General features: G+C 50.3%; 8 protein-coding genes across 8 annotated transcripts; 3 read left to right on the top strand and 5 right to left on the bottom strand.

Annotated features, from left to right (window-relative positions):
- Nucleotides 1–334: 334 nt before the first annotated feature.
- Z518_02225 (uncharacterized protein) lies at nucleotides 335–1,166 on the bottom strand (the record flags this gene model as incomplete). The annotated part of the gene is made up of 2 exons (XM_013419254.1): nucleotides 335–404; nucleotides 451–1,166. The coding sequence occupies 2 exons, from the start codon at nucleotides 1,164–1,166 to the stop codon at nucleotides 335–337; spliced, it is 786 nt and encodes a 261-aa protein (XP_013274708.1).
- A 1,098-nt stretch (nucleotides 1,167–2,264) lies between these two features.
- Nucleotides 2,265–4,090, top strand: Z518_02224 (uncharacterized protein; the record flags this gene model as incomplete). Its single annotated transcript, XM_013419253.1, has 3 exons — nucleotides 2,265–2,348; nucleotides 2,421–3,073; nucleotides 3,121–4,090. The coding sequence occupies 3 exons, from the start codon at nucleotides 2,265–2,267 to the stop codon at nucleotides 4,088–4,090; spliced, it is 1,707 nt and encodes a 568-aa protein (XP_013274707.1).
- A 5,025-nt stretch (nucleotides 4,091–9,115) lies between these two features.
- On the top strand, nucleotides 9,116–9,627 carry Z518_02223 (uncharacterized protein; the record flags this gene model as incomplete). The annotated part of the gene is made up of 2 exons (XM_013419252.1): nucleotides 9,116–9,300; nucleotides 9,426–9,627. The coding sequence occupies 2 exons, from the start codon at nucleotides 9,116–9,118 to the stop codon at nucleotides 9,625–9,627; spliced, it is 387 nt and encodes a 128-aa protein (XP_013274706.1).
- An 813-nt stretch (nucleotides 9,628–10,440) lies between these two features.
- Nucleotides 10,441–13,041, bottom strand: Z518_02222 (uncharacterized protein; the record flags this gene model as incomplete). Its single annotated transcript, XM_013419251.1, has 5 exons — nucleotides 10,441–10,884; nucleotides 10,962–11,343; nucleotides 11,400–12,014; nucleotides 12,071–12,779; nucleotides 12,867–13,041. 5 exons carry the CDS (start codon nucleotides 13,039–13,041, stop codon nucleotides 10,441–10,443), a joined length of 2,325 nt encoding a protein of 774 aa, XP_013274705.1.
- A 1,695-nt stretch (nucleotides 13,042–14,736) lies between these two features.
- Nucleotides 14,737–14,970, top strand: Z518_02221 (uncharacterized protein; the record flags this gene model as incomplete). The annotated part of the gene is made up of 1 exon (XM_013419250.1): nucleotides 14,737–14,970. The coding sequence occupies one exon, from the start codon at nucleotides 14,737–14,739 to the stop codon at nucleotides 14,968–14,970; it is 234 nt and encodes a 77-aa protein (XP_013274704.1).
- Nucleotides 14,971–15,231: 261 nt separating this feature from the next.
- Z518_02220 (uncharacterized protein) lies at nucleotides 15,232–16,842 on the bottom strand (the record flags this gene model as incomplete). The annotated part of the gene is made up of 1 exon (XM_013419249.1): nucleotides 15,232–16,842. The coding sequence occupies one exon, from the start codon at nucleotides 16,840–16,842 to the stop codon at nucleotides 15,232–15,234; it is 1,611 nt and encodes a 536-aa protein (XP_013274703.1).
- An 854-nt stretch (nucleotides 16,843–17,696) lies between these two features.
- Z518_02219 (uncharacterized protein) lies at nucleotides 17,697–18,461 on the bottom strand (the record flags this gene model as incomplete). Its single annotated transcript, XM_013419248.1, has 2 exons — nucleotides 17,697–18,175; nucleotides 18,224–18,461. The coding sequence occupies 2 exons, from the start codon at nucleotides 18,459–18,461 to the stop codon at nucleotides 17,697–17,699; spliced, it is 717 nt and encodes a 238-aa protein (XP_013274702.1).
- Nucleotides 18,462–21,867: 3,406 nt separating this feature from the next.
- Z518_02218 (uncharacterized protein) lies at nucleotides 21,868–23,655 on the bottom strand (the record flags this gene model as incomplete). The annotated part of the gene is made up of 2 exons (XM_013419247.1): nucleotides 21,868–23,381; nucleotides 23,460–23,655. 2 exons carry the CDS (start codon nucleotides 23,653–23,655, stop codon nucleotides 21,868–21,870), a joined length of 1,710 nt encoding a protein of 569 aa, XP_013274701.1.
- Between the last annotated feature and the right edge of the window lie 541 nt (nucleotides 23,656–24,196).

Here is a 24,196-nt window from a genome sequence, read left to right as displayed (position 1 = left end):
CCCTGATAGGAGTACGTAAAAGTCAAGACACCTGTAACGAGCTAGGAAGTCCTGGGTGAATCTTGTGGATCAATTAAGAACTCTCCGTATGTTGTTCCCATACGGAGAGTTTCCACATTGGACTCACCTATATGCTATTTTCTTTTCGCATGTCGGTGATACTAAAGTCAGAACATCAAGCATGTGCAACCCTCCAACAACGATTTAAGATGCATGAATGAACGGTTCGTCGACTTAGAAATGTTTGATGGACATATCAATTCATTCCCGTCTTACACATGGTGTTCAAGAAATACGAACGTGACAGTCCAGAAGGGAAGGTCAAGTCTAAGTTCTAAATCTCCATATGCACTCTTGGACCCATCGATCGTGGCAGACCGCATCCACCGACATCCTTGGTAAATCTAGCTCCTTTAATTCATCGCGCCTGGTTGTACTACCATGTCTAACGCATTGGGAGGGGGATTAGTAGGCTGAAACCTCCGAATGAGAAGTCGCACGATGAGCAGGATGAAGATGGTAAAAGCATGCTGCGGTAATGGCAGCCAGCCGAAACGATGCTTCAAGTATCCCCAGTAAAAGCCACCGCCGCGTTTCCCCACGGTACCGATAAACGGATTCATGTATCCATCCCAGACTCGAAATTCCTGCAGAGGGACTTGATCACTCATGAGAAATGCAATTTGTTGGTCGGCAGAGATGAGTTGCTTGTCCGAATAGCGAGAGGTGTTTGTAAGGGGAAGTGGGATCGGATGCATCACCGTGTCCTCAGGCGCGGAGGCAGCGGAGATATGCATCAACGCCGGTGGAAGGAGTAGCCAAGAATGGCACAGGATTGGCTCTGCGTCACAATCCACAAAGGATAGCAAGGACGAGGCTGCCGGCGAGCGTAATTGGCGTATCTCATATTCTTTGACGATGGCCTGATCGAACTCATTGCAGCGAGTTTGGTTCCAACAACTGGTGTTTCCAGTCAGGTAGACCCAGTGGTCCGCGAAGTCGACGCCGGGAAGGGCGAGCTGAGTCTGCCATGTCGTTGCAGTTAGCGATTGGCTGCCGGGTAGAACTTCGCGCGGTGGTGGTAGCGAAAGGTCCGCAAAGTTGAACAGGCCAGATAAGCCAGTCAAGTTGAGGCCTGCCAGCAAGGGGGGGAGATTGAACTGCATAATGACCTAAGAAGGGGTTGAAAAGGGCTTGACGGCCTGACGGTGTCCGCTGCTAGTTGTCTGATGGTCTCACCCTCGCTATTTGTAGGGGTACACAAGTAACTTAACCATCTGCCTAGATAGCCACCGAGTAGGTAGCATGCCCGGTTGTTGTTGGATTAGCCGCAGGGGGCTTGGCGGGGAGGAGGCGAGGGCGCAACCGCCAAGTCGGAAGAACGGAAACAAGAGGACACAAGAACACGCAAGCATCGTGCACAAGGCTTCTTTCTGAGATTTGTCTCTTGGGCCATGTTGTGCAGGATATTTTTCGTTTCAGGGCAGAGAACGGGGGTTTCAACGCATCGAATTGACTTTCCTAGTTGCGGCACCCCGAAACACAGGTAGCACCGTCGCCTAACGGTCTCCTGCTGGATATCGAAGGCGGCATGCTCTGCCGGTATCAAGATTTCCGCTAGCCTTGGCAAGACGTGCTTGTTGTCTTGGCAGGGGCTTGGCGCAGTGCTTCCCTGGCCAGGATGAGATACGCCCAGACCAGCCTCGGGTGCCGCCTACACCAAACCTGTTCGCACCGTTGACATGGATTCAAACGCCTATGGCCCATCGTTGCCGCCAAACCACCTTCGCAATCTGCCTGCACGATCTGCTCTCGACCGTTTACAGCATGCCTTTTGGCCCCGCCCTTTCACAGCCAAGCCATCTAGCAGCGTGACATTCTCTCCCGCCCACCTACTGCGAGTCCACCGTCGTCGGCTCTCTCCTGGTCCGGATGATGTACCTCAATCGACACAGAACGCTGCTGAATTCCACGTGGTCCCGGATCTCATCGTTACTGGCCTATATCTACCTCCCTCTCGCCTCTCCTGGGCCATGGATCCAGCCAAAAAAAAGAAAAAAGGAAGACACATGATGGAGATTTAATCTTTCCTATCAAGAGCCCGTGTCGGCTCTTTTAAGATGTTGGGTCCTAGCAGGACTTCAAGTACATTAGAAGCCGAAATCGTGTTTCGTGAATCCATTCTCTACCTGTTCTCGTTTGTCAATTCTTCTTTCGTTCTTTTTGACCGCTATTAGGGATTTGACTTTACAGCAACCGCAGCCATGGCGAAGATGCATGATCTCGACTGGCTTTTTGCCATTGGTGTGATCTTCTTCCTGCTCTCCGTCTGGGGTATCGGAGCAAACGTACGTGTCTTCGCGGCTTTTCGACCCGACACGGTGAATGTGGACAATGTTTAACGATTCATCTCAAAACAGGATGTGGCCAACTCGTATGCCACTTCGGTCAGCTCCAGGTCCCTGACCCTGATTCAAGCGGGATGTTTATCGACCATCACTGAATTTGTGGGAGCAATTGCCCTCGGCCAGGGTGTCACCGACACCATTCGCAGTGGTGTCTTCTCCATCGAACCCTTCGAGAACTCTCCTGGTGTTTTGATCATGGCCAACGTCGTTGCTGAAATTGGTTCCGCCACCTGGTTGACGGTTTGCACTCGCCTTGGTTTCCCGGTCAGCACCACTCAGTCTATCGTTGGGGCCCTCGTTGGCGTTGGTATTGCGGCCAATATTCCGGTCAACTGGGGTTGGAAAAAATCAAGCGTCTCCCAAATCGCTGCCTCCTGGGGTATTGCACCGTGCATCGCCGCTGGCTTCGGTGCCGTCATCTTCGGAACCATCCAACTTTTGGTCCACTCTCGCAGCGATCCTCTCAAATGGGCCATTCGTCTGATCCCCATCTACTATGCCTTGACGGCTGGTATTCTGTCCCTGTTCATCGTCATCAGTGGTGGGCATGGCATCCCTACCCTCGAAGAGATGGGCGCGGGAGAAGCGACGGGTATTATCCTCGGAGTGTTTGCGGGGATCCTCCTCATCTCCGCTGTCTTCTTTTTGCCTTACTACTACCGAAAGTGAGTGGACGTATCCGCTCTCACAGGCCCGTACTAACCGTACATAGGCTTGTCAAGGAAGACCATCGTCTCCGCATCTGGCACATCCCCATGGGTCCTCTTCTATGGAAGGATAACTACACTCTCTATTTCCCAGGAAAGGAGGATGCCGAACTCGTCCCGAATTACTATGACTCCGAACTGAAACTCGACGACGCTAGCAGTGCCGATACGATTGATCAAGAGAAATTCGCGAACAAGAGTGCCGAGACAGGCCCGATCACGGAGGGTGATGAAATTCAGGAATCTCAAGCTCCTGTCAACCCCGCCAATCCCCTAGACCGCAAGCGAAACAAAGACTTGCGAGTTGTCGATGAACTGCCATGGGCTCACCCCAAACGGATCTATACTACCCTCAAATTGGTTTTCATGTACGGTATCACTCGTGATGTCATTGCCCATCAGTCCAAGGGCTTGGACGCCGTCCACCAACGCGCTATTCATTACGACAACAAGGTCGAGCATCTTTGGACCACCGCCCAGGTTTGCACTGCCATGCTTATGTCCGTAGCTCACGGTGCCAACGATATTTCTAACGCCATCGGCCCCTTCACCACCGAATATCAAACATGGAGTACCGGTGTCACCTCGGCCGAGACCGACACGCCCACTTGGATCAAGGCCGTTGGTGGTATTGGCTTGGGTGTCGGTTTCTGGACTTTCGGTTATCACATCATGCGCAACCTGGGTAACCGCGTCACCAAGCATTCCCCTACCCGAGGCTATTCCATGGAACTTGCGGCTGCCATCACCGTCTTGCTCGCCACCCAATTGTCTCTCCCTGTCAGCACGACCCAGTGCATTACTGGTGCCATTGTCGGCGTAGCTATCATGAACCGCGATCTGAAGAGTATCAACTGGAGGCAACTTGGCAAGATCTTCATCGGTTGGGTCTTGACCGTCCCTTCTGCTGGCATCATCTCCGGTATTATTATGGGTATGGCTTTGAACGTTCCTACCTGGGGTCCTAGACCGTAAAATGGGAGGAATGTGGTGGTGGGAGAGATTGGAGCATGGTATGTGGTTGAAGAGTGTCTGGGGTCGACAGTTTTGCTTCGTTGGGAAGCGACGCCATGTTGGGAGCTTTTAGTCACGTACAGCCATAACTACATAGCTGTCAACGTCCGATCACTTGCTTAGTTTGGAGTCCCATTTCTTTTCTCTTTCAACCATGCTTTCGATGGTAGGAAGGGGGTAACAACACCCTCTCACGATTCTTCGTGGTGCTGGAAGACGGCAACGACCAACACGAGCGATAATTTTTGCTGCACCTGGGTCCAATACGATTCTAATTCATACAGAATGCCGAGCCGAGAGTACTGGATAGCTACTAGATAGCTACCAGTTAGTATGAGCCCGCCTAGATCGGCAACCAGCGAATATCACGCCAGATCTCTACCACGAAGCCAAGAACAAAAGAACAAAGGAGCAACTGTGGTGGCAACCCACAGAAACGGCTTTGTTCGGCTGGCTGGCTGGCTGCCACGATGGGCACCGTGACTATGAACGGTATATCTTCTTCACGGGATGAGGAAGCACATGGAGGTATTGTCAATCGCATCGCACGGCCAATCTTCAGATGTGGGCATGAACTTGGCGGTTAGGAAATACTACCTTTTATGTGGCTAGTAGCTTTGAGAAACTGTTGACGCACGTGGTCTGATGCTCGATGTCGTCTGAGCGGTCGCCTGTAGCAACCCTTTTGGGACAGGACATCTTTGCCTCCCTATAAATAGTATGCTTGAGCTTTTGGGATCTCCCTCTAGGTGCTCCGTAAAGCAATAGAGCGAGAATGAATCTCGGTGAACCGATTCCAGTTACGGAGATAGGATGTTACTAGATTCCCATATGTGGCGTGAGAATGGCATGGCAAGCGATCCATGGCCTAACTCTACTACTAGTAGGCCAGGAAGCGGAGATGAAATCCGAGTGTGCCAACCAGGGGTGCTAGGTGCTGGAAGCCAGATGCCATGGTAGGTGGCGTCGTAGTGGAGCGCCCTGGAGAGTCAAGCTCCACAATAACTCCGTGTTATCCGTTTCACCAAGACCCATAATACCACCAATCCTGGTACAGGAAATGGCCAAGATCCGCTTTAGAGAGCACGTGACTTTCGTTGAAACCATGCCTTCCATAAGCGGTTAGCCTCCGAAGACAAAGGGTTGGCCGTACTCCACTCAAATATTTCCTGGATACCATATTGTTATTCTCGATTCATCCGTTGGATCCTCCAGATTCTGTCTGCACTTTGGAGGCTCAACCCGAGTTTTGCTCATTGGGCGGTTCCGTTCCCAAAACTTCAACATCCCGCTTGGAGGATTGGAACTCCAGCCATACTCGCCCGCTCTACTCTCGCCTTACCGGTCAGCCCCCGTCGCCGTTCGTCCAAGGCAGCAAAACTGCCCAAAGAAGTTATCTCACTTGACATGGAGGTTCCGACATGGAGCATTGGGTTTGGCTGGGATAGGTCGATCGTCTCTTAGCTCTGGCCAACGGCAACGCTATGATAGAGACAAACTTCAACTTCCCTTGATACTTTGGGCGATCAGCGGTATTATTTCCCTTCAGCACATCGACCGCCTGCCACCTCGCATTAGCTGCATATTTGGCATGTGTCCCAAGTCTTCGGCCATTTCCAATACGTATGCGGCTTGCCATCTTCTTCTCGCGAAAGTGTATCTTGTTTTGCACCGATAATTAATTACCTCGGTTTTCGGCCTCTCTCATGGAGGGATATCATTGATATGGCTTTGCCAAGCTCTCTGGGGACATGGATATCATAGGCAAAAGTCAACGACTACCCGACAGTCCACAATGAGGACGCTGACTTGTCTGGTGCGGATTATCGGCAATACAGCAGTACCTGATATGATCTATAGGCACGGAATATGCGGGGCAAAAGAGGCCGCCGCTGCATATTTTGTACCCGACTCGAAATTTGGCGGCATTGTGGTTTTCACCTACCGGCAAGCCTCGCGCCTGTCAAGCTTCATTATTCTACGCAAGACCATGGGTTTACCTTACCGCCTTGGTATCGGAAGGATAATAGTGTAGCAGCTTCTCAATGCGTTCCCACGGTAATGTCGTGAATTCAGCCGACCACGGCTACTTCTAGTCTCACGGCAAATGCTTCATTCCTAGATATTCAGGCTGATCCTCGGGCGCATGGCGACCAATCACAACAAAATTCTAACCAAAGGAAAAGACAAGACTAACCAGCAATGAAGATCGAGAGCAGGAAGATGGAAATGCGGATGCCGACATTGACGTTCCATCAATATCGTCAAACGATTCACGTTACGACGATTCAAACGAAGGCAACTCGAGTTCAGAGTACAGTGAGGACGAAAGGGATAATACAACAGCAGCAGAAGAAGACGATCCTGAGTATGAAGGCCCCATCCATTCCCCCATGAGTGAAACCATTCACAACGGTACCAACATCCGGGAACGTTGTCAACGGTTCCGTCATACCCAAACTATATACGTTCTTCACCCTGGATAATCACCAGCACTACTTCCGCCGCTTCATTCCAAGGCAAGTGGTGTGACAAACCCATTTGGACTGCCGTGCGGATCCAGCCGAGGCATCTCAGGCTTCATGGCTGTGTGTGTAGCGGCCAGTTTCGACGACAGGCGCTCTTCGTTGATTAATTCACGTTATTTTCTCGCGCATCATGCGGAGGATGCCAGTGTGGTAAGTCGAAGGAGGAGATCTGATTTTGCTAGACTTCGAAGCGGGTGATTTTGGGCCGGTAGGTGACAAGGCTGGCCGGCGCGGAGAGACAGCGACGATACCAGAGGATGTCCTGCTCCGCACCCAGTTGAAGATGTCCTGGACTTTGTTGTATGCGAGCCGGAACTGGAGCTCGAGCTGTCGAGACATGAGCTGAGGATATAGAGACTTGTCCTCCATTTGCTGGCGATCCTCTCAAGACAGGAGTTTCACAGTGGCTGAACCTGATGGCAGCCTGGTCGCCCTATGCAGCCAGATTGTGTGCTGAGGAGGATTGATTTTAAGGGGCCTGAGGTATATTGGTCGTCATCCGTGTGGCTAGTGTCTCTGTCTTGTTTAAGCCTCAAGGAGGCGTCGCCCTTGGCTGTCATTACTCCGTTATCGTCTCGTTCTTTCTGATTTCTGAATCCTGATATCACGAGATGAAAAGAACAAGGAAAGAATAGATATCGTGGTATAGATCGGCTCTCACGGGGATGAATGCGTGGGATTGTACAAGTGAATTGAGGAAGTGAGTGAGTCAGTAGGTGTTTTCCATTTGGATCTTTTGCAATGGCCGAACTCAACCCTTGTCGGGAGGTTCACCTAGTGGTTGACGAGGATGGAGGTCGCCCCAGCTATGCTACGGATCGTCGTGTCCAAAGGCACTGAAATATGTTTGTTGGTTGGGTTCTGGGACACCAATCATGTTTGGCCCCGAGGTGTGTACCTTCGTCACACAAAGGTCTTTGACTTCGTGGCATATCAGATCGCACACGTCAAGGAAATGAGTCCCTTTTTTTGGAGGTAGGTCACCCTTCTGGTTAGTGCTAATCTACTGCATGCTACCGGGGCGCTTTCGCAGAGTTGGCCTAAAGGGACGAAGAATCATCGATTGGGAATGCTTTCTTTCTTCCTCCAGCTTTTGTTCGCAAATGTGGCTCCATGCAGGACGAGCATATCATACTTTTGACTACACCCATAATATCGTAATCAAAGCACAGCGGCTCTTGACAATGACAGTTCTTAGTCTAGTTAGCGCAATGTGCCGGTCGAGGTTTCTAAAGACAAGCGATGCAATACTTTCTCCACCCAAATTATACTGTACGGCGCCCTTCCACCATGCCTAGGTACTTGCTCCAAGACAAGACTGTGGATAACCCCGACGGTGAGTTTCCCGTAGCCAAACCCGTAGCCATGTGGTGGATGTGAAGGTTTTGGCCAAGGAAAACTTTCTCTGTAGCTAGTAGTGTAATACGCTAGAACCTTTGACCCCCCTGGCACTGACATCCAGCAAGACCAACGGATAGACGGAAGGAAAATCCCTTTTCGGAACAGGACGTATTTGTTGAGTAAAGATTTGTGCTCGGTTATCCAGCGCCACCTTTGTCATGGTCTCCACGCCCAAGGCTTTGGGGGCTGCAAACCTGGAGAAACAAAGGGAAAAAATGAGTCTGAACCCCCTGTCGTATTGAAGTTACCTCGTGGCTTACCTCCTTGTGGGGAGGCACGGGCTTCGTTTTAATTTCCAGTCTTCAATCCCAACTGTTCAAGAGTCAAGGCTCAAAGATACCACAGATTCATGGGTCCCCGGCTCTTGGAATGCGCCACTTAGCCAGAAAGCGCGCCTTTGACCTCTTTTGCTATGCCGATGGCAGAATGGCGAGGTGAAGCGTCCCACCCCGGCCTTCAACGTGGTCGACTTTTGTTCGGCTGACTAGCTTGAAGCTAATACTGACTATGCTTACCGAATTCCTTCTCACTCTCCCATGGAGACGCGCTGTTTTCCAACCGACCGCAGATCAAACACTGTTCATCAGTTGATATGACTGATAGGTTTGTTGCGTTGTCCTTTTACCCGCTCATAGTATACTATGCGTCTCTCGACTGGCGGATTTACCAGTCCACCCTCTTCTCCTCAGACAACGAGGGCACCCAATCTTCGACTTGCCGTAGCTCCAATTCGCTTCTTCTCTGGCGGCAAAGTCCCGGATATCGAGTGCTATCCAGCCAAGGATCCGCAAGACTAATTTCTGGGGTCTTGTGTTAATCTTTGAGACATCTGCTTTTTTTTTATCGTCGTTACTAGTCATTTTTGTTCGCTAGCCACATACTGACGAAGCCGGGTTTGTTTGTGCCCTTTTCGGCCACAGGAAATGACTTAGCGATTTAATTTCGATTTCCTGGCCAGTGAGCCCGGTGTATGGTATTCTTAGCGATCTTGCCGCTTCTATATGATAATACTTTCCGAGGGTTCAGCCCGTCCTTTCCAGAGGACGTTCCTTTCAGAATGATACGCCGGCCACCGAAAGATGGACGCAATTCATCCCCTCGCAGAAACTTGAGCAGATCAGCCACGGCACCTGTTGGCCAGAGGCCACAGTATCCGCCAGATGATGCCCGAGCCATGAGTCCCAGGAGGAACAACCGAGAATTAGAAGTCTTAGAGACGAATATCAGGAAGACATTGAAAAGGTGCGTGCGCTACGTTGATTGGTACGTACTAAAAGCCGTACGGTTCATTTTCTTTGCTCTCTAGACATTCTCAACCCTTCCTCTTTCAAGTCGAAGGTCGGATATTGACACCGCGCGACTACCAGACAAGCCGACCGATTCCAGTCCTCTCTTACTGCTCTCACTGAAAAGATGAACAAGGTCAAATTGAACCACGAAGAGCTCGAGAAGCAGAACCAACTCCTCGGAGAATATATATCCCATCTCGGCCAGAGGGTGGCGGAGGCGAACCCTCATTTACAGCGAAGTGTGGTGGCTCCTGGGTCGAAGAAGGAAGGCGAGACCTGAGCCAGCAGAAGACGGATGCTGTGTATCTGTAACACATTGGCGGTACGACGCTATGGGACCGGGCGGTGAAAGGCGACGGATAGGGTAACAGGAGTCCATCGGAAGATCTGAATACCAGCACGTTGGTTAGTTTGTCGAAGCTTGAGATTACCCTCTGCACTTGCTCGCAGTGAGCAGCAGCTAAGCAGTGACCAACCTTAGAGCATCTTAACTACTTCCAATTATGGATGAATGGATGAGCTAGGGTCATTGAGAATATGGCCAATGCGGATAACACGCTGAAGCGTCTCCAATGTTAAATATTGAATGGCTCGGCCGATTCTTGGTGATCAGTCTGATGCATCTGCCAACGAAGCAAGAATACTTCCAACGTCGTACACCAACGGATTGAAGCCATACTCCAAAAAAGAGAGGCAGGTGTCCTGAAACGGAGAACAATGTACGCGGCCGGGCCAATTGGCCACTTTATATAGAAAGAAATGATTGACTGGGATCATCCGCTGTTAATCCCCTGTCCTTTCCTATTTCGTTGTTGGTGGCCGAAGAATTCGCGGTGACCCACCTTGTTTGAGGACTGTTCATACGTCCAGTACAAACCCAGTACTAAAGCGCCTCCAGGGCAATAGAAAAGAAAATACCAAGAATTCAACCCAATCCATCATCATCATTGGCCATGTCGACAGACGTATCCGTCTGGTTACTCGTAATCCCATCATTTGGCCAAGAAAATTGTTGAAGCATCGGAACATTGACGGTGTCATCATTCGTGGTCTGATGTAGGACAAGATTCCAACAGGTTAGCCTTCTTGATCTTCATGTTGCGATGGGCAATTTTCCTTCGTCATAGTTTTCAATCGCTTGCAATACCAACAAGTTTAATAAACTCACCTGGAGAGGAGGCTGAGCTGAAATCTCAAAGAACGAATCTCCAAATGAATAAGGATGCGAACTCAAGGGTGTGCCACTGGGGTCGTTAAAGGCTCCTTCAAAGTCGGCGTCGTTGATTGGAATCATTCCATGAAAGTGCAATTGCGAGCCAGTGATCTGCCATGGTTCTTGCAGTTCCCACGACCTCGCCGAGTTCTGTGAGCTGACTTCTCTTTCAACTCCTGTGGGTGTGTCAACGGCCCAGGAACCCTGCATGGGATCGGAGAACGTGGGATTTGGAGGAGGATGTTGAAAACAAGCACGAGCCGTTTCAGCCTCGATACGATCAATATTAAAGTCAACGGTGTGGGAGAGACGTCTGACAAGTTGCTACCGTAGAAATAGTGTCAGCGCAACGTACCCCCTCCCTTGGTAGTACACTCGGAACAGATCAAGATCGGTCTTACTTTCAAGACTCCGAGACACTGTACAGATCCCATACCTGGGCAAGCGGTCGCAGCTAGCAAACGAATCCCACTTTCAGCCCTCCGGTAGGCCTCAATAGGCCTGTTTGTCCCGCTTTGTGTCGCGATCAGAAAGGTAAGACAGACCACAGACAGAAACAAAGTGTAAATCGATGTCCAGGAGGCCGAACAGAGCATTCCCTGCGCATGCATGGCTTCTGATCGGGTTATAACAATGGATGCGATTTTGGTGCATATTAATGCCCTTTGTGATTGTTGTTGGGTCACAGAACCCCCCTCAGACATGTTGGCCAAATAGTGAAGGAATGGACGATATAAAACAATTTGACCGAAATAATAAGACATTTCGAGCTCGTATTTGAGTCTGCGGTTCATCTTTTCAGCAACATCATCGCAGGTTCTCTAATAGATATCGCATACCTGGCGAACTCAAACGATCCATCGTCGGCTTTGTTGAGTATCTCCGATGAGGCGTCTCTCCAAACCTTGAATTCCTCTTCGATCTGTGTCAATTTTGATATGCGAATCGAAATATTGCCTCCCGTCTTGGGGTTTTCGTCATTGGCGGCAGGCATTGGGTAGAGAGTCTTGATCGCCTTTGTTATCAGTCTCATAACTTCCAGATGTTTCGCAGATATAGCCAAGGATATATCATGACGGGCTTGAAGCCCATCCGAAGCTTCACGAAGAGCTTTCTCCAAGGTCAAATCCACGGCAGGGTCAACCTCCCGGAGATCAATGAAAGCGGGCAGCCCCAGAACGGCACTGAGATACATATCAAGTTTAATGACAGCCCAGAAAACTTTTCGTCTTGTCGCGCGATCTTGCTGAGAAATGGTTGCATGATGTGTTGATCTATAATGTAAGCCGAGCCGTAAAGATGAGGAGCACGCCAAAGCTATGAAAGCATGAGCTGATGCAAGCCGGGCGTTGGATATCAGGAAGATGACAAAACTGAGTAAAAGCTGTAAAGAGGGGAGGTCTCGACAGTCTGAGATGTCAACTAGCCTCCTCGCCATGAGATAATGCTTCATTCTGTTGAGAGAAGATATGAGTTAGGCAGCCCCAATATCGATCGCGGGCGTCCTTACGCTTCAGTGTTTGCTTGGCGACAACCCTGGTTTCGGTGCTCATTCTGGCTAAAAAGGTAGCCGATTCCCAGAACGATGTGGAATAATGGCATAAAAGCATGATCAGTTTCCTCGAACTGCGTGACATGTTTGTCATAGATTCGGTCCACCATTTGGTAAAAGGCCATTTCATTGAAAATCTGAAAGACGAGGTAACTAGTGGTGAACACGGTTGTTACCAGTGATAACGCAGTGTCCTTGGGTGGCAGAAGAGACTCCACGGGAGCAGGCTCATCTCCCAAATAGTTCCTGGGGAATGGCGCATCGAAGAGCTGTGAGATGGCAGACTGAGGCGACTTTGATCCTGGACTTCCGTCGGGGCTCTGTGAATTGAAAAACTCTTGAGTCCTATGTAGGAATGCGAGACCTGAAGGAGCACCATAGAATCTCGTGTTCCAAGGGTTGTCTGAGGCATCACGTCCATAGCTGCTCATCATGCTGTCCAGGGTTGCATTCTCGGCTATGTCGTCGGCAATTTCTGGACCGTGGGGGGCAGAGAGGTCCTCTTCCAAGGCGTCAACAAGCGATTGCAATTCACCGTCGGTGAGAGACCGATTTCGCTGTTTGACCTCGTTCAGTCTGGTGCGGATCTGAGCAAGCTGGTGCTGGAGAAATCGCGACCTTTGGCGAGGATCCGTGCTTCTTCGAGGATTGAGCGAGTAGGTGCATCCTGACAGTGTCGTGTCCATCAGTACTTGCTCTTGACAACTGGGAAGGCTTTTTGGTTTCCAGAAAGCCAACGCGGCAGCCGACTTACTTCGATCGAAATCTTTACAGGGCTCACAAGGCCGGAGTCCAGTGCATTTGATTTTCCTCACTCGACACTCGTCACAGGCGCGAGGGGAGCGTTTCAGGCCCTTCTTCTTGCGAACTTGAGGCGGGTCGAGATTCAACTGATCCGGCTCGTCATGTTGGCTGTCGGCGGTTTCCATGGTATGAGAGAGCGCGAGGACAGAGGATAAGATGGATGGGCACGGTGATCTGATCTTCGCGAGTCTGTCCAAACCCGTATCATACAGACCCGAACAATGAGAAATTTCACCTTTATGATGTAACGGCTTTAGCCTCTTGGCAATATATCCCGTGACCTCAGCAAAGTGGGTGGGCACTAGGCCGCAAATACGCTAGATGTGCATCTAGCAGATATTAAAGCACGTTTAGCGTCGTATTGTTGATACAGGCAAAAAGGAGACGAGACCCAACGACGGATAGCGCAGAGCGACGCACAGGGGGCAAGGGCGGTACTCGAGGGGAGGGGAAGGGGGACAGGCCGGGTGGTGTGTTGGGGGAGCAGCCACCGCTACAAGCCTAAAAAGCCATGCCATCATCGCCGGCCACATGGCAATTTCATAAACTACTAGTCCACCAGCTCATCTATTTTAATTATGTATCCGCTGTAGATCCCCCGCCAGCGAGAAACCATCTCATGGATAGACGTGCGCCTATGCAAGGTTAAAGTTTGATGCGAGATCCTCTCACTTTCCCAGAGACCCTTTTTTCGAGTCAGTCGTCTCACATTCTATGAAGCGAATTTCTATTTATAAATCTCCATACAAATCTGGAGGAATCTCCACTCAAAAGCTCGTCGGTGATTTCGTGGACCCCTCCCTGGACCGGACAAGACTTCTGAAGCTGAAAGGAGAAAGTGGTCGTGTTCTTCGGGCGAGACGCATTCCTTGCTGGCAAAACCATCTTCTCCATAATCAAAAGTGGTCGAAATGGAGCTTCCAGCCTTGCGGTGCAAAGCAGCGTCTTTTTTTGCCCTATTGTAACTCCCGCAGCAAGTTGACTACCTCCAGATTAGCAGGAATCTACGATAAAGAGCTCGAAATAGCCCAGTTGACCGTCCAGCGCGCCGTTGCACTGACGAAAGGAGTCCCGGCAGATGTCCAAAAGGTTTCGGTGCTCAAGCACTTCTCGTTAGTGCTGTTCAGCACCATTTCCCTAAAGATCGATTCGTCGGGGAGGAGTTGGCTAAAGTATTGGGGAAAGATGAGCAATTGTGTGGTCGCGTATGGGACTTGGTAGAAGAAGCTGGTTTAGAAGATACAGACCATGACGAATTACTTTGGAGGTTGACTTCGAAAGAAGCCATACTTGATGCTGTGAGTTGTGGAAGTGGTGCCCAGCGCAAAGAGGGAAAGGTCTGGGTACTTGACCCAATTGATGGGACCAAACAGTTCCTAAACGAACGGCCATATGTCGTGTGTCTGGCTCTCCTGGACGAAGGACAGCAGTGGTGGGCGTTACGGGATGCCCGAACCTGAATCTAGGCATCATAGAAGGTGGTGTTGGTGACACTGAAGCAGATGCGGAAGGTTCAAGAGTCATGCATGCTCTTTGCAGTCCGTGGCCATGAAACATTTGTCAGACCACATTCAAGAAGTTCCCTCTTACTCTATCGTCGGATTGAGGAGCCGGAGACCGAATTATCGAGTATTCTCCTGGCTCATCGATTTCCGTGACGGCCATACCAGGCACATGAATTACCATCCACTCGTTGCAACATCCTTGGGATCTCCTTGGCCCGGGATGGAAGTTGCCTCTCTACAAATGCGGTACGTTTCCATTGCGACGGGAAAGTGCAACGTGATGATACGAATCTCCAAGCAAACCAGTTTGGGACCATGCCGGAGCAGTGTGTTGATTTTGAGGAATTAGGAGGGAAATTGACAGATCTCCACGGACAGCGCATTGACTTTGGCGTGGGAAGAAGATTATATGGCAGTTATGGATTCGTCGCTGCCATGGAGGACACACATGAAAAGGCCCCAATGGGTATGAACACCATTTTGGAGCAGATGACCTTCAACTACCTGAGTTGGCGGATTTCTTTCTTTGTGGTCTTCTGTACGTTGTAGACAGAAGATCACAATTGACATTGACTTTCCTCAACTTCTGGGAGATTACGCGGAGTTTCCATTGCCTCTCCGTGAAGAGGGCTCTCTATCTTGAAGAAGCCTTGAACGTTCTGCGCCATTTCCCAAAAGGGAACCTGCCTGACACGAAAACAGGAACGACATTTGGGGACCTCTCTACTAACAGGAACCGCAAGGATAAAACATTCTTTGTCCGTCAAAAAGTCTTTAACCTCTGACCGGTTATTGCTCATAAAATCCAGATCAGACCGTTTCTGGGTAGGATCCCTTGGAAGTTTTCTGCTTCGCTGCTGGCTTGAACGTCTGTTTCCTGAACTTCAGTGATCTTATGAGTGACAGTCCAGGATTCAATCCGAAAGCAACACCAAAAACAACGAGCACAAGAGATATCCCAACCACCCAGAATACCCAGAATGCTGATCCACCCGGAGCATAGTTGCCTTCCATGCTGAAGACTCCCGACGTCAAGCCCAGCGGGATAAAAACCATGGCAAGGAGAGAGAGTTCCTTCATTCTCATTGTCTCGATGATACTGATGAGTCCGGCCATGGAAGTAATCACAGTTTGTACTCTTTGCCTCAGCTCACGAAGTTGGTGCAAGATATGGATGAAGTCGTCTTCACTTGTCTCATTCCTCTTTTGTCCAGGAAAGCTGCCTAGCGTATCACTCGCTTTGAATTGCTTGAGTGAACGATCCACTTGTTCACACCAACCGGCGACACGATCATTCAGGTGCTGGACATCTCGTAAGGCCGTTTGAATCAATGATGAAGATAGACTTGCAAAAAAACACGCTCGATGATATGTGTTCTCGTATTTGAGCAAAAGATCAAGGCTGTATTGTAGCAGGATCATCCAATGTGACGCCACATATTGTTTCAAGACACCCGTCACCGCATTCGGCGAGCTGTAATCAGTGCTCTGTGCGAGCTGTGATTTGGTGTAGTAATAAATGAGATCTTCGAGGGCACTCGCTCTGGTCGGACCTGCATTAGCGGCATTATAGGAACTAATATCACCGTGAACAGGAGGAGAAAAGTCGACATAGCCTCCTCGGTAAAGCCTGTTCCGGAGAGTAGAAGGCAGATTACTATTTTCGACACCCACATAGAACTGGTCCCCTACTGGAGGGTCCACCAGAATGATTGCTGCGCAGGCACTGTCAATGTTGATTGTCCCACCAAAGTCACGAAGCGCGATTGGGAATTGATTAGGATAGAAGAACGTACCATCCCATGCATTTTCGCCTTTCGATCTGAACCAAACGCTCGCATTCTTACGAACGATGCCGACGCCGTCAAACTCCCCGTTCCACTTTGTTACACTGATTCTGCGAGCCTGGTCCAGGACTCGGAGTTCCCAATCACGAATAGGGTCTTCAAACTCGCGGAGCTCATGGTACCTGATACAAAAGGATTCCTTGGAAGTTGGATGCGAGGGAAGCAGCGGGATGTCTCGTACACCTTTGCTTGTGTGAAGGATGCCACTTTGAATCTGCCTTGCAAAGAAGTTGGGGTCTATGTTGAACGAAGGCCCTAAAACTTCGATGTAGTTGGACGGCAGCCCCTGGAGAAGGAACAGCCTGCGATCACCCTTGGCGTGCCGCTTCAGGAATTCGTCCAAATCAGTTGATCTGGTAAATCGTTCGACTGACACTTGGTCATCACGGAATTGGATCGCTGCGGCAAGGCCATTCTCAGAAGGACGTGTAAGGAGTTCATCCAGATTCGAGAGATTAGGATGACTTTTCCGCATTGACTGCACAAGACGTTTATAAGGACGATCATCTGGGTCTTTGACTCTCATCTCAGCCTTGTCGCTGGCCAGAGTTGTGCATGACAAATCAGCAGACATATTAGGGAAGAGAGGAGAGCAAATGTTTTCCCTCGTATTACCAGTACTCTGTAATCAGGAGAGGTGGGAAGAGGACGGAGAGAGAGGAAGGGGAAGAGAAAACCAACCACATTAGAACGAAAGATTCTTGCCCATTTATGGATTGGGCAGCCCGTTTGCCTAGATCCTGGAGACAAGCACGGAGGTTGCCTCCAGATGTGGTTCGCATTTGCCGTGACTCATTTCGGCCATATCTCTTGAGCGTCGTCTTGATATTTGCCGAATGGAAGGGTTCCATCCCAAAATAACTAGCACCATGATAAGGTTCGAGCGTCAGGTAGGAGCTGTTTGCTACCCTATCTGAACTTTGAAGTCCTGACAAGCAGTTCAAGCAGGCGGCGGAGTTGAAGGGTTGTGGCTGCCAGGACGAGCCCCCATTGGCCAGCATCAGAAAGACAATTAATGGCGGACACCCTACGCAAGTATCAAAATGCTTGAGCAAAGGCTCTTTCTGTCACAGTCACACGTTGATACGACCACGGCACCGGGAGTTGCCTACTCCGTAGATACGACCGGGGCGGAAATCCTGTTAGACGGCGCGGACAAGGAGAGGGCCTTGGGCAGCTCGAGAAGAATCGCTTAGACTTGCCAAAATGGACCCATTTAGACTAGCATTCGCAGCAATGCAATTGGAATTCTAGATACAAAGACGCCCCAATTCCGAGCTCTTTCCCATTCCCTCTCAGCCTCTCTAGTCCCTTTCGTCAATTTTCCACCCGAACGACGTCCATTCTTGTCGAGAAAAACGCTAATATCGTACAGGCACCGGTGAATTCTGAATTAGAAAAGCTTCCTCAAATCGGACGTCTGGAGCTTCAAGGCCACCCGGTGCACTCATCGATCCATTCCTGTGTGGAGCAAGGAACGAATTGCCTCTGTCTCTTGGATTTCTCAGATCTCTTCATGGGCGGTTGAACGGCACGCCTGACAGTTCGCTTCTTGGGCTTTCCAGGAGCCGATTCGAGAGATCTCTTCTTCACAACTGGTTCTGGAGCAGGCCAACCCGTGCAGGTATCGATCCACTCCGAGGTGGAGCATGGAATGAGAGCGATGGCCCTCTTCGAGCCTCTCTTCTTCAAATCCGTGACTGCGGCGCCTGGCTCAGTCGCTCCACCATCAGGGTTAGTCAAGGCACCACCAAAACCGAGTAGAGTGTTCCAGGTATCGGCAGTGGATTTGTTACGGGTTCCCAAGGCACGGATCTTAGCCTGTGCATCTCGGCACAAGGTTTTAGCTGCCTCGTTTGCACTGCAGACAGTCGAGAGTTGGTCACAAATGCGGTTGGTGATGATATCTGTGAAATCATTAGTGTGTCCTAACAAGAGGCGAACGGTCTGCTCACTTGGGTTCAAAGCCTCCGGTTGACCGCGAGCACACAATGGATCGGTGGGTAAGAAAGAGAACTCGCTATTTGCTCGTCCACCGAGTCCACCCTCATATTTCATAGTTGGAATGCAGAGACCGAAGTCGGGGTCCTCCATGACAACGGTCTCGGTGCCGTATCCAATGTTAGTCACGGCAGCCGCCGAGACCGAGCCCACGGCAATGAGCAGAGCGGCAGCAGTAGATTTGACAAGCATCTTGTCTTCTTCGTCCGATCTTCTTTTCTAAAAAGGAATGTATTTGCTGGTATGCGGGTTTGGGGAAACGAAAGACTTCGGCTGGCAAAGAATTCGAATGGGCCGACCAGCGGTAAGGGAATGAAGAATGGAAAAGGAAAGGAACGAGTGAGTACTCAAGACTGGGAAACAGACCGAGACTTAACTGGCTTGAGTCGGGTCTTGGAAGTTTCTTATAATTAATTCGAAAATTGGGCGGATGCTGGACCTCCCGAATGAGTGTTTCGAAGGTGAGGCAGAGGCTGTCGGAGGATTGGTTTCACGTGCGACGCCCAGGGGGTCGACTCCAAGACTTTGCGCGTTTTCCGGTCCAGGCTATCCAGGAGCCCAAACACGATATCTGGAATAAGCCTTACTTCCCCGTCAAGATGAAGCAATGAAACCAGATTCGGTTTGCATCGATTATGTCTAGAGATGTATATACCAACCAAAAGCCAGCAGAGCATGACATGGAGGCGCGATTGGAGAGTATTAGAGAGGCAAACGGCCAAAGGCCTACTCGCCTTTCTCGAGCAGAAATTGATCTTGACTAATTGCCAGAGCGTGTTGCTGCTACCCGAAGCCGGATTGGGAGCCGAGAGAAATCAAATATTATGGTATTTTCTTGGGGCCGGCGTGCCTAATTCGTGGAAGGCTGGGTGCCTTGAAGCGAGCTCAATTTGTTCAGGACGATGTGGACATGTCAGAGACAAGCTTTGGAGGCAATCCTGGCCCAGAGACAGCAGGAGAGTGAGACGAGAGGACGCCGCATTCATCATGATCCTTGGCGGGCCGGTCTTTCAAGTTCAGTCGATCAGAATTGTGAGGCAACATGGTGAAGCGGGAAATGCGCGAAATCGCGAGCTGAAACATGCGGATCGAAAATGGCTTAGCGCGCCATTCTCTGGCACATGATTCCACATCACGTGTAAAACCCGCCGAAATGACGTCATTTGAAATTGTGTGCCCTTCGACTGCGCAAAGAAATGTTTTGTATCAAGTGCTCTTTACAGCATCATCGTAGTCACTGCAATTCAAAATGTCGGAGACATAGTATGGACGATCTAACATCCGCTCCTCTTCCCCCGTCCCAGATCATCGACTATTCTTCGGCTGCGATGTATGTCCCAACCTTAGATACTTCAAGCATCCACACTCTCATCGACGATTAACCGAACAACTTATTCCCCATATAACAGCTCTCTGCTCCATCCCCACAATACAGACGCGGGGGGAACCTTTTATGACAATGAAAAGGAGTGGCTATGGATCTCCAATCACGACACATAGAGTCAACTCGGAATGACACCGTGGAAGATGGCTCCCATCCGCCAACGCAAGAAAATCAAGCTTATCTATGCGGGCATCTCCTTCTACGCTGGCACTACTGGACCGCTACTCCCTTATGTATTGAACAGACAACAACATCGGCACTGGTTTGGTGATAGTCATGTAACTTCCCATATCTTGTTGTAAAGAACACTTGTCGCTGATTCTATGTGATATAGTTATTTGGCCACTTTCGCAGGCTGATTCCTCTCAACCCTCACCAAGAGGCGCCTGGCCACGACACTCCGTCTCTCTCTATAGGCGCAACCCTTGTGCTTGGAGCCGGCCTACAGCTTGTATCCCAGTTGCTGCGGTTCCGAGACGCCCCGTTCGGTCCGTTCACTGTGACATTCTTTATCACTGCACTGGGCCAGGCATATCAGGACTCGTATTCCAACACATATGTTGCGACCGTCCCAGGGGCTCACTGTTGGCTTGGCTTCATCCACGCCATGTACAGCCTCAGTTGTCTTACAGGACCATTCGTCGCCAGGTTTGTTGCCTCTTATGGGATGTGGTATCACACGTATGCTGTCGAAGCGGCGCTTGGGTGTATTAACTTGGCGTTTGTCCTTGGAGCGTTCGGGAGAGATGTGCTGGGGGCGAGAAGAAGGGAAATGTCTGCTGGAGAGGCAAATATAGTGGTCGAGGATGGCACAACCACGGCGTAGTGAGGGAGATCAATGATACTCGGTCGAGGAACAAACAGGCCTTCAAGGAGGTCCAGCAGACACTGCGTCTCCGCGCCGTCTGGCTTATTAGCCAATTCTTTTCTTTCTCGGCGCCATGATTACGGCAGGAGGTAGGGCGCATACCTTCTCCCGTGCCCGACCCTTGGTTATGGCCTCCAAGCCGATATGAGTTGTCCAGGCTAGGTCGTCGAGAACCTCAGCCGCGTCCGCAACGGAAGCTTATCGTCCCCCTTCTGGCAGAGCCCACGCACCGTTACGGTAAGAGCCGGATAGTCCTCATCTACAACGATGTCCGCGTGGTTTTGCAGATCATGTTCTGGACCATCTCACATCTTGTGACTGGGATCGTCCTTTACTCGGCGCTTTGGGGGGGTTTGGGGTTTAGCCCCATTCCTTCGTGAGCGTAAAAGACATATTCATCTTTCCGATTCTGCACCTGCTTTGGACGTGTCTTACTATGCGAATTTGTGCAGGGAATATCAGTCGTGTCGAAATTCTGCCCGAAATCCATCCAGCATACGGCACTCGGTCGGTCACTGCATCCCCACTCACGTCAACTCCATTCTTTCCAGTGAATCTCACGAATAAACGAACCGTGCAGGCTGGAGGCAGCTCATTTCCCACCGTCACCGGGCTTATCGCTGCGCACGCCGGTGTGAAAATTCTTTAGCCCATTCTTGTTGATGCCATTGGTCGTTTGTGCCCAAGGTGGATAAAGATCGAGAGGTCTGAAGACGCATTGGCTCTGAGGATTGGCCGCCTCTATGATGCTAAGGGAGTCAACGTGTTATACTCGTCACCATTGAAGCTGAAGAGCAACAGAGTCAACTAGATCGATGAAGTCTCGATACTCCATGAAAATAGTAACGAGGTGAAATGTACGCTTTAGAATAACTGACACGGAGCAAAGTCGACAAAGAAAGATACAAGCAATCAGACGAACGTCAATATCGTTCACTTGGATTTGAGCAAGGCGCGACACTACTTGACTTGCCGATTCAATAAGGCTGAGACCAAACGTGCTGGGAAATTGTCTATGTCGACCAAGTTTCTTTTTGCAATAAATAAACAAGTACTTGCATCACAGTGCACACTCATCTTTTAGGAACACAGCCGTAACTTGACGATTGAACTATACGCAAAAAACCTTTCCCACTGCATTGTTCCCAAGCAAAACACCATACTTAATGCCAGTGCGCCATAAACATGCAAGCTCGACCGCATGCCGCTATCTGAGAGCCTTATCCAACAAATACCAATGCAGACAAGCATCGGCAGTCAATCTCCTCATCTCCGTTCCTTCCATGCCGCCATTCACCCTGGAATGCCGTCATGCCTCATCTCGCCGTTGAAGGCAATTCATAACTTCATTTCGCCTCGTGGTCACGTACCTCACTCTGCTCCTCCTTCCCTTGTCCTTCGCGAATCGTCTCGGGCGCCACAGCCGCATATGGATCCTCATCCATCACCTCCTGTTTTTGTTCGTCCTTGGTATCAACATCCATACTACCCTTCTCCATAATCTCCGTCTCTGCCTCCGAATCCATTTCAACTTCTGACACGGTATCCTCGTCTCCTTTGACATTCCCCACGCGGGTCCCTCGATATATGCCGCCGAAGGGAGATTTTCTCCTTGCTACCTTCGGACTCGGTTCCTGAACCTCAAAAACCATCGGACCCGTCTCCTTTGCCGCATATTTCTCGACAAAGGCATCCTTAAGCACTTCGTACAAGAAACTGTACTGTAGCTCGTTCATGACCATCATCATCCGTTGCTCGCGTAGGGTATTGACGGTATCCCAAATAACGTCATCTTCCTCTTTCGGATCAGGCGTGCTCGCTTTGGGAGGACCGCTTTTGCCCCAAGTCCCATTAGATTCTGTCGATGTTGAGGTGTTCGGTGGTGATGATGGTTCGAGAAGCCTTCCTGCTTCGAGTTCCTGCAGAAGGAAATCCAACGCAATCCATGTCCCTGTTCGGCCGACGCCGGCAGAGCAATGAACAATTCGAGGAGAGTCTCCTGCCACACTTTTGGAGACTTTTGTGAGTTCCAGAAGAGCTGCTCTGTCTTCGGCTTCTGGCTTTCCAAAATCGGGCCAGCCATTGAAGAAATAGTGATATATCTCCTTGGATTCATCGTCGATTGTCAGCTTCAGTTTTCGAACTTCACAAGCAATCTTCGCGTCATAATGCCAGGAGAGGAGGGAGACCGTTCCACATTGCTCTCGCGATTCATCTGATTGATTGGTCTGGGGCCCAGGCTTTTCGGATTCAGAATCTATTCCTTCACTATCAGCATCGGCGCTCATGGTAGGGGAGTCCAGGAAAGGGTCACCGTCGTCCGCAGCCTCAGTATATTCGTCTTCATTTCCATCCTCGTGCGCAAGGAGACCAATGGTGGGGTTTTCCATGTCGGCTGGATAGTATTGGGCACATTTCTCCTTGTTTCCCTCGTACAATTGTGTCAGCATGATGATCACACCTACATCCCCTGTTGTTTCCTGCATGACCATGTGCCAGAAATGAGAAAATTGTCCTTCTTTGGGCCCTTGAGTGGCAATGTACTTGCTCTCAATCCCTGGAGGTTCAGATCGCGAAGGCTGGTCCGTTGAGGCGGGTGTCGAAGCGCTATTATTCGGTTTGGCACCTAAGAATCGACTCTTGAGTTTAATGGGTGAGGCATTGACATAGTCTGACCCCCCGATGGGTTTCTTCAGTTTGACTCTTGAGGTTTCCCAAGGTTGGACATTTCCGTAGCGATTACGGCTGATGACAGTCTGTGAACGATCAACCCGGAAAGGCGATGAGTCTGGATTTTGAAAGGCATGTTGAAGGCGATATCGCTGCTTCCACTCCAGATCTTGGAAGGCCGTTGAGATCTCTACATCGCTATCAGTCAATCCGCAATTTGGTGGTTTCATTCTCCGTCTGGAATAGACTGTCTTGAACGATTACTTACGCGTCCGAGTTTTACTCAAGTAGGACGGGATCTTGACAGTGATCTGTCGTGCTGAGGGATCATGCTCGACCGTTGACCCATTCGACGGCCCCTGCCCAGAGGAGGCTGGTCTGGAAACATTGATGGGAAACTCCTGAGATCGTTGCCTCTTAACCGAACTTGATGGGGGGGTGCTGATGGTCAAAGATTGCGGCATTATCTGGCTTATCTCGGCGATAGTTGCGGCATCGGAATGGAATGAGCCAGCTCGACTCACGTTGGTTGAAAGGGGTGGGAGAGATGAGGAGCTGGTCGGCCGGGCGGGAAAGTGGGCGTTTGTCTTGGACCTCCTTCCCGATGTGTGGATGTGGAGTCGTTGAAGAATGGAGGGCCGCTTAGGGGGGTTTGACGTAGAAGATTCCCCAGATGACGGATCTTGAGGAGCGGCGCCGGCTCTGTCGGTGAAAAGCCTCGGGACGTTCGTCGTGACTTGGGGTCGGTATATGGAAAGAGTGACGAGGCTGGAAGTTCTAGAAGACAGACAGAGTGCCAAAGTGTCGGAGCTGAGAGACGAGGGTCTCGCGAAATCTGTTCCGCAAGGGAGAGCGTTCTCGCTTGTTGAGAGGATCGCTCTTGCAGAGCCGAGAACAAAACCGCGGAACGACAAACTGTGCTGGGTAGGAAGCTTGATGCTGGATCAACCCAAGGTCGAGATCTGATCGTTGGCAGAGATGACCAGTGAGGTTCGAGGTTATCAC

Source organism: Rhinocladiella mackenziei (genome assembly GCF_000835555.1).
Source record: "Rhinocladiella mackenziei CBS 650.93 unplaced genomic scaffold supercont1.2, whole genome shotgun sequence".
NCBI lineage: Eukaryota > Fungi > Ascomycota > Eurotiomycetes > Chaetothyriales > Herpotrichiellaceae > Rhinocladiella > Rhinocladiella mackenziei.
The sequence above is the reverse complement of the archived record's forward strand: the minus strand, read 5'-3'. Positions and strand labels throughout refer to the sequence as shown.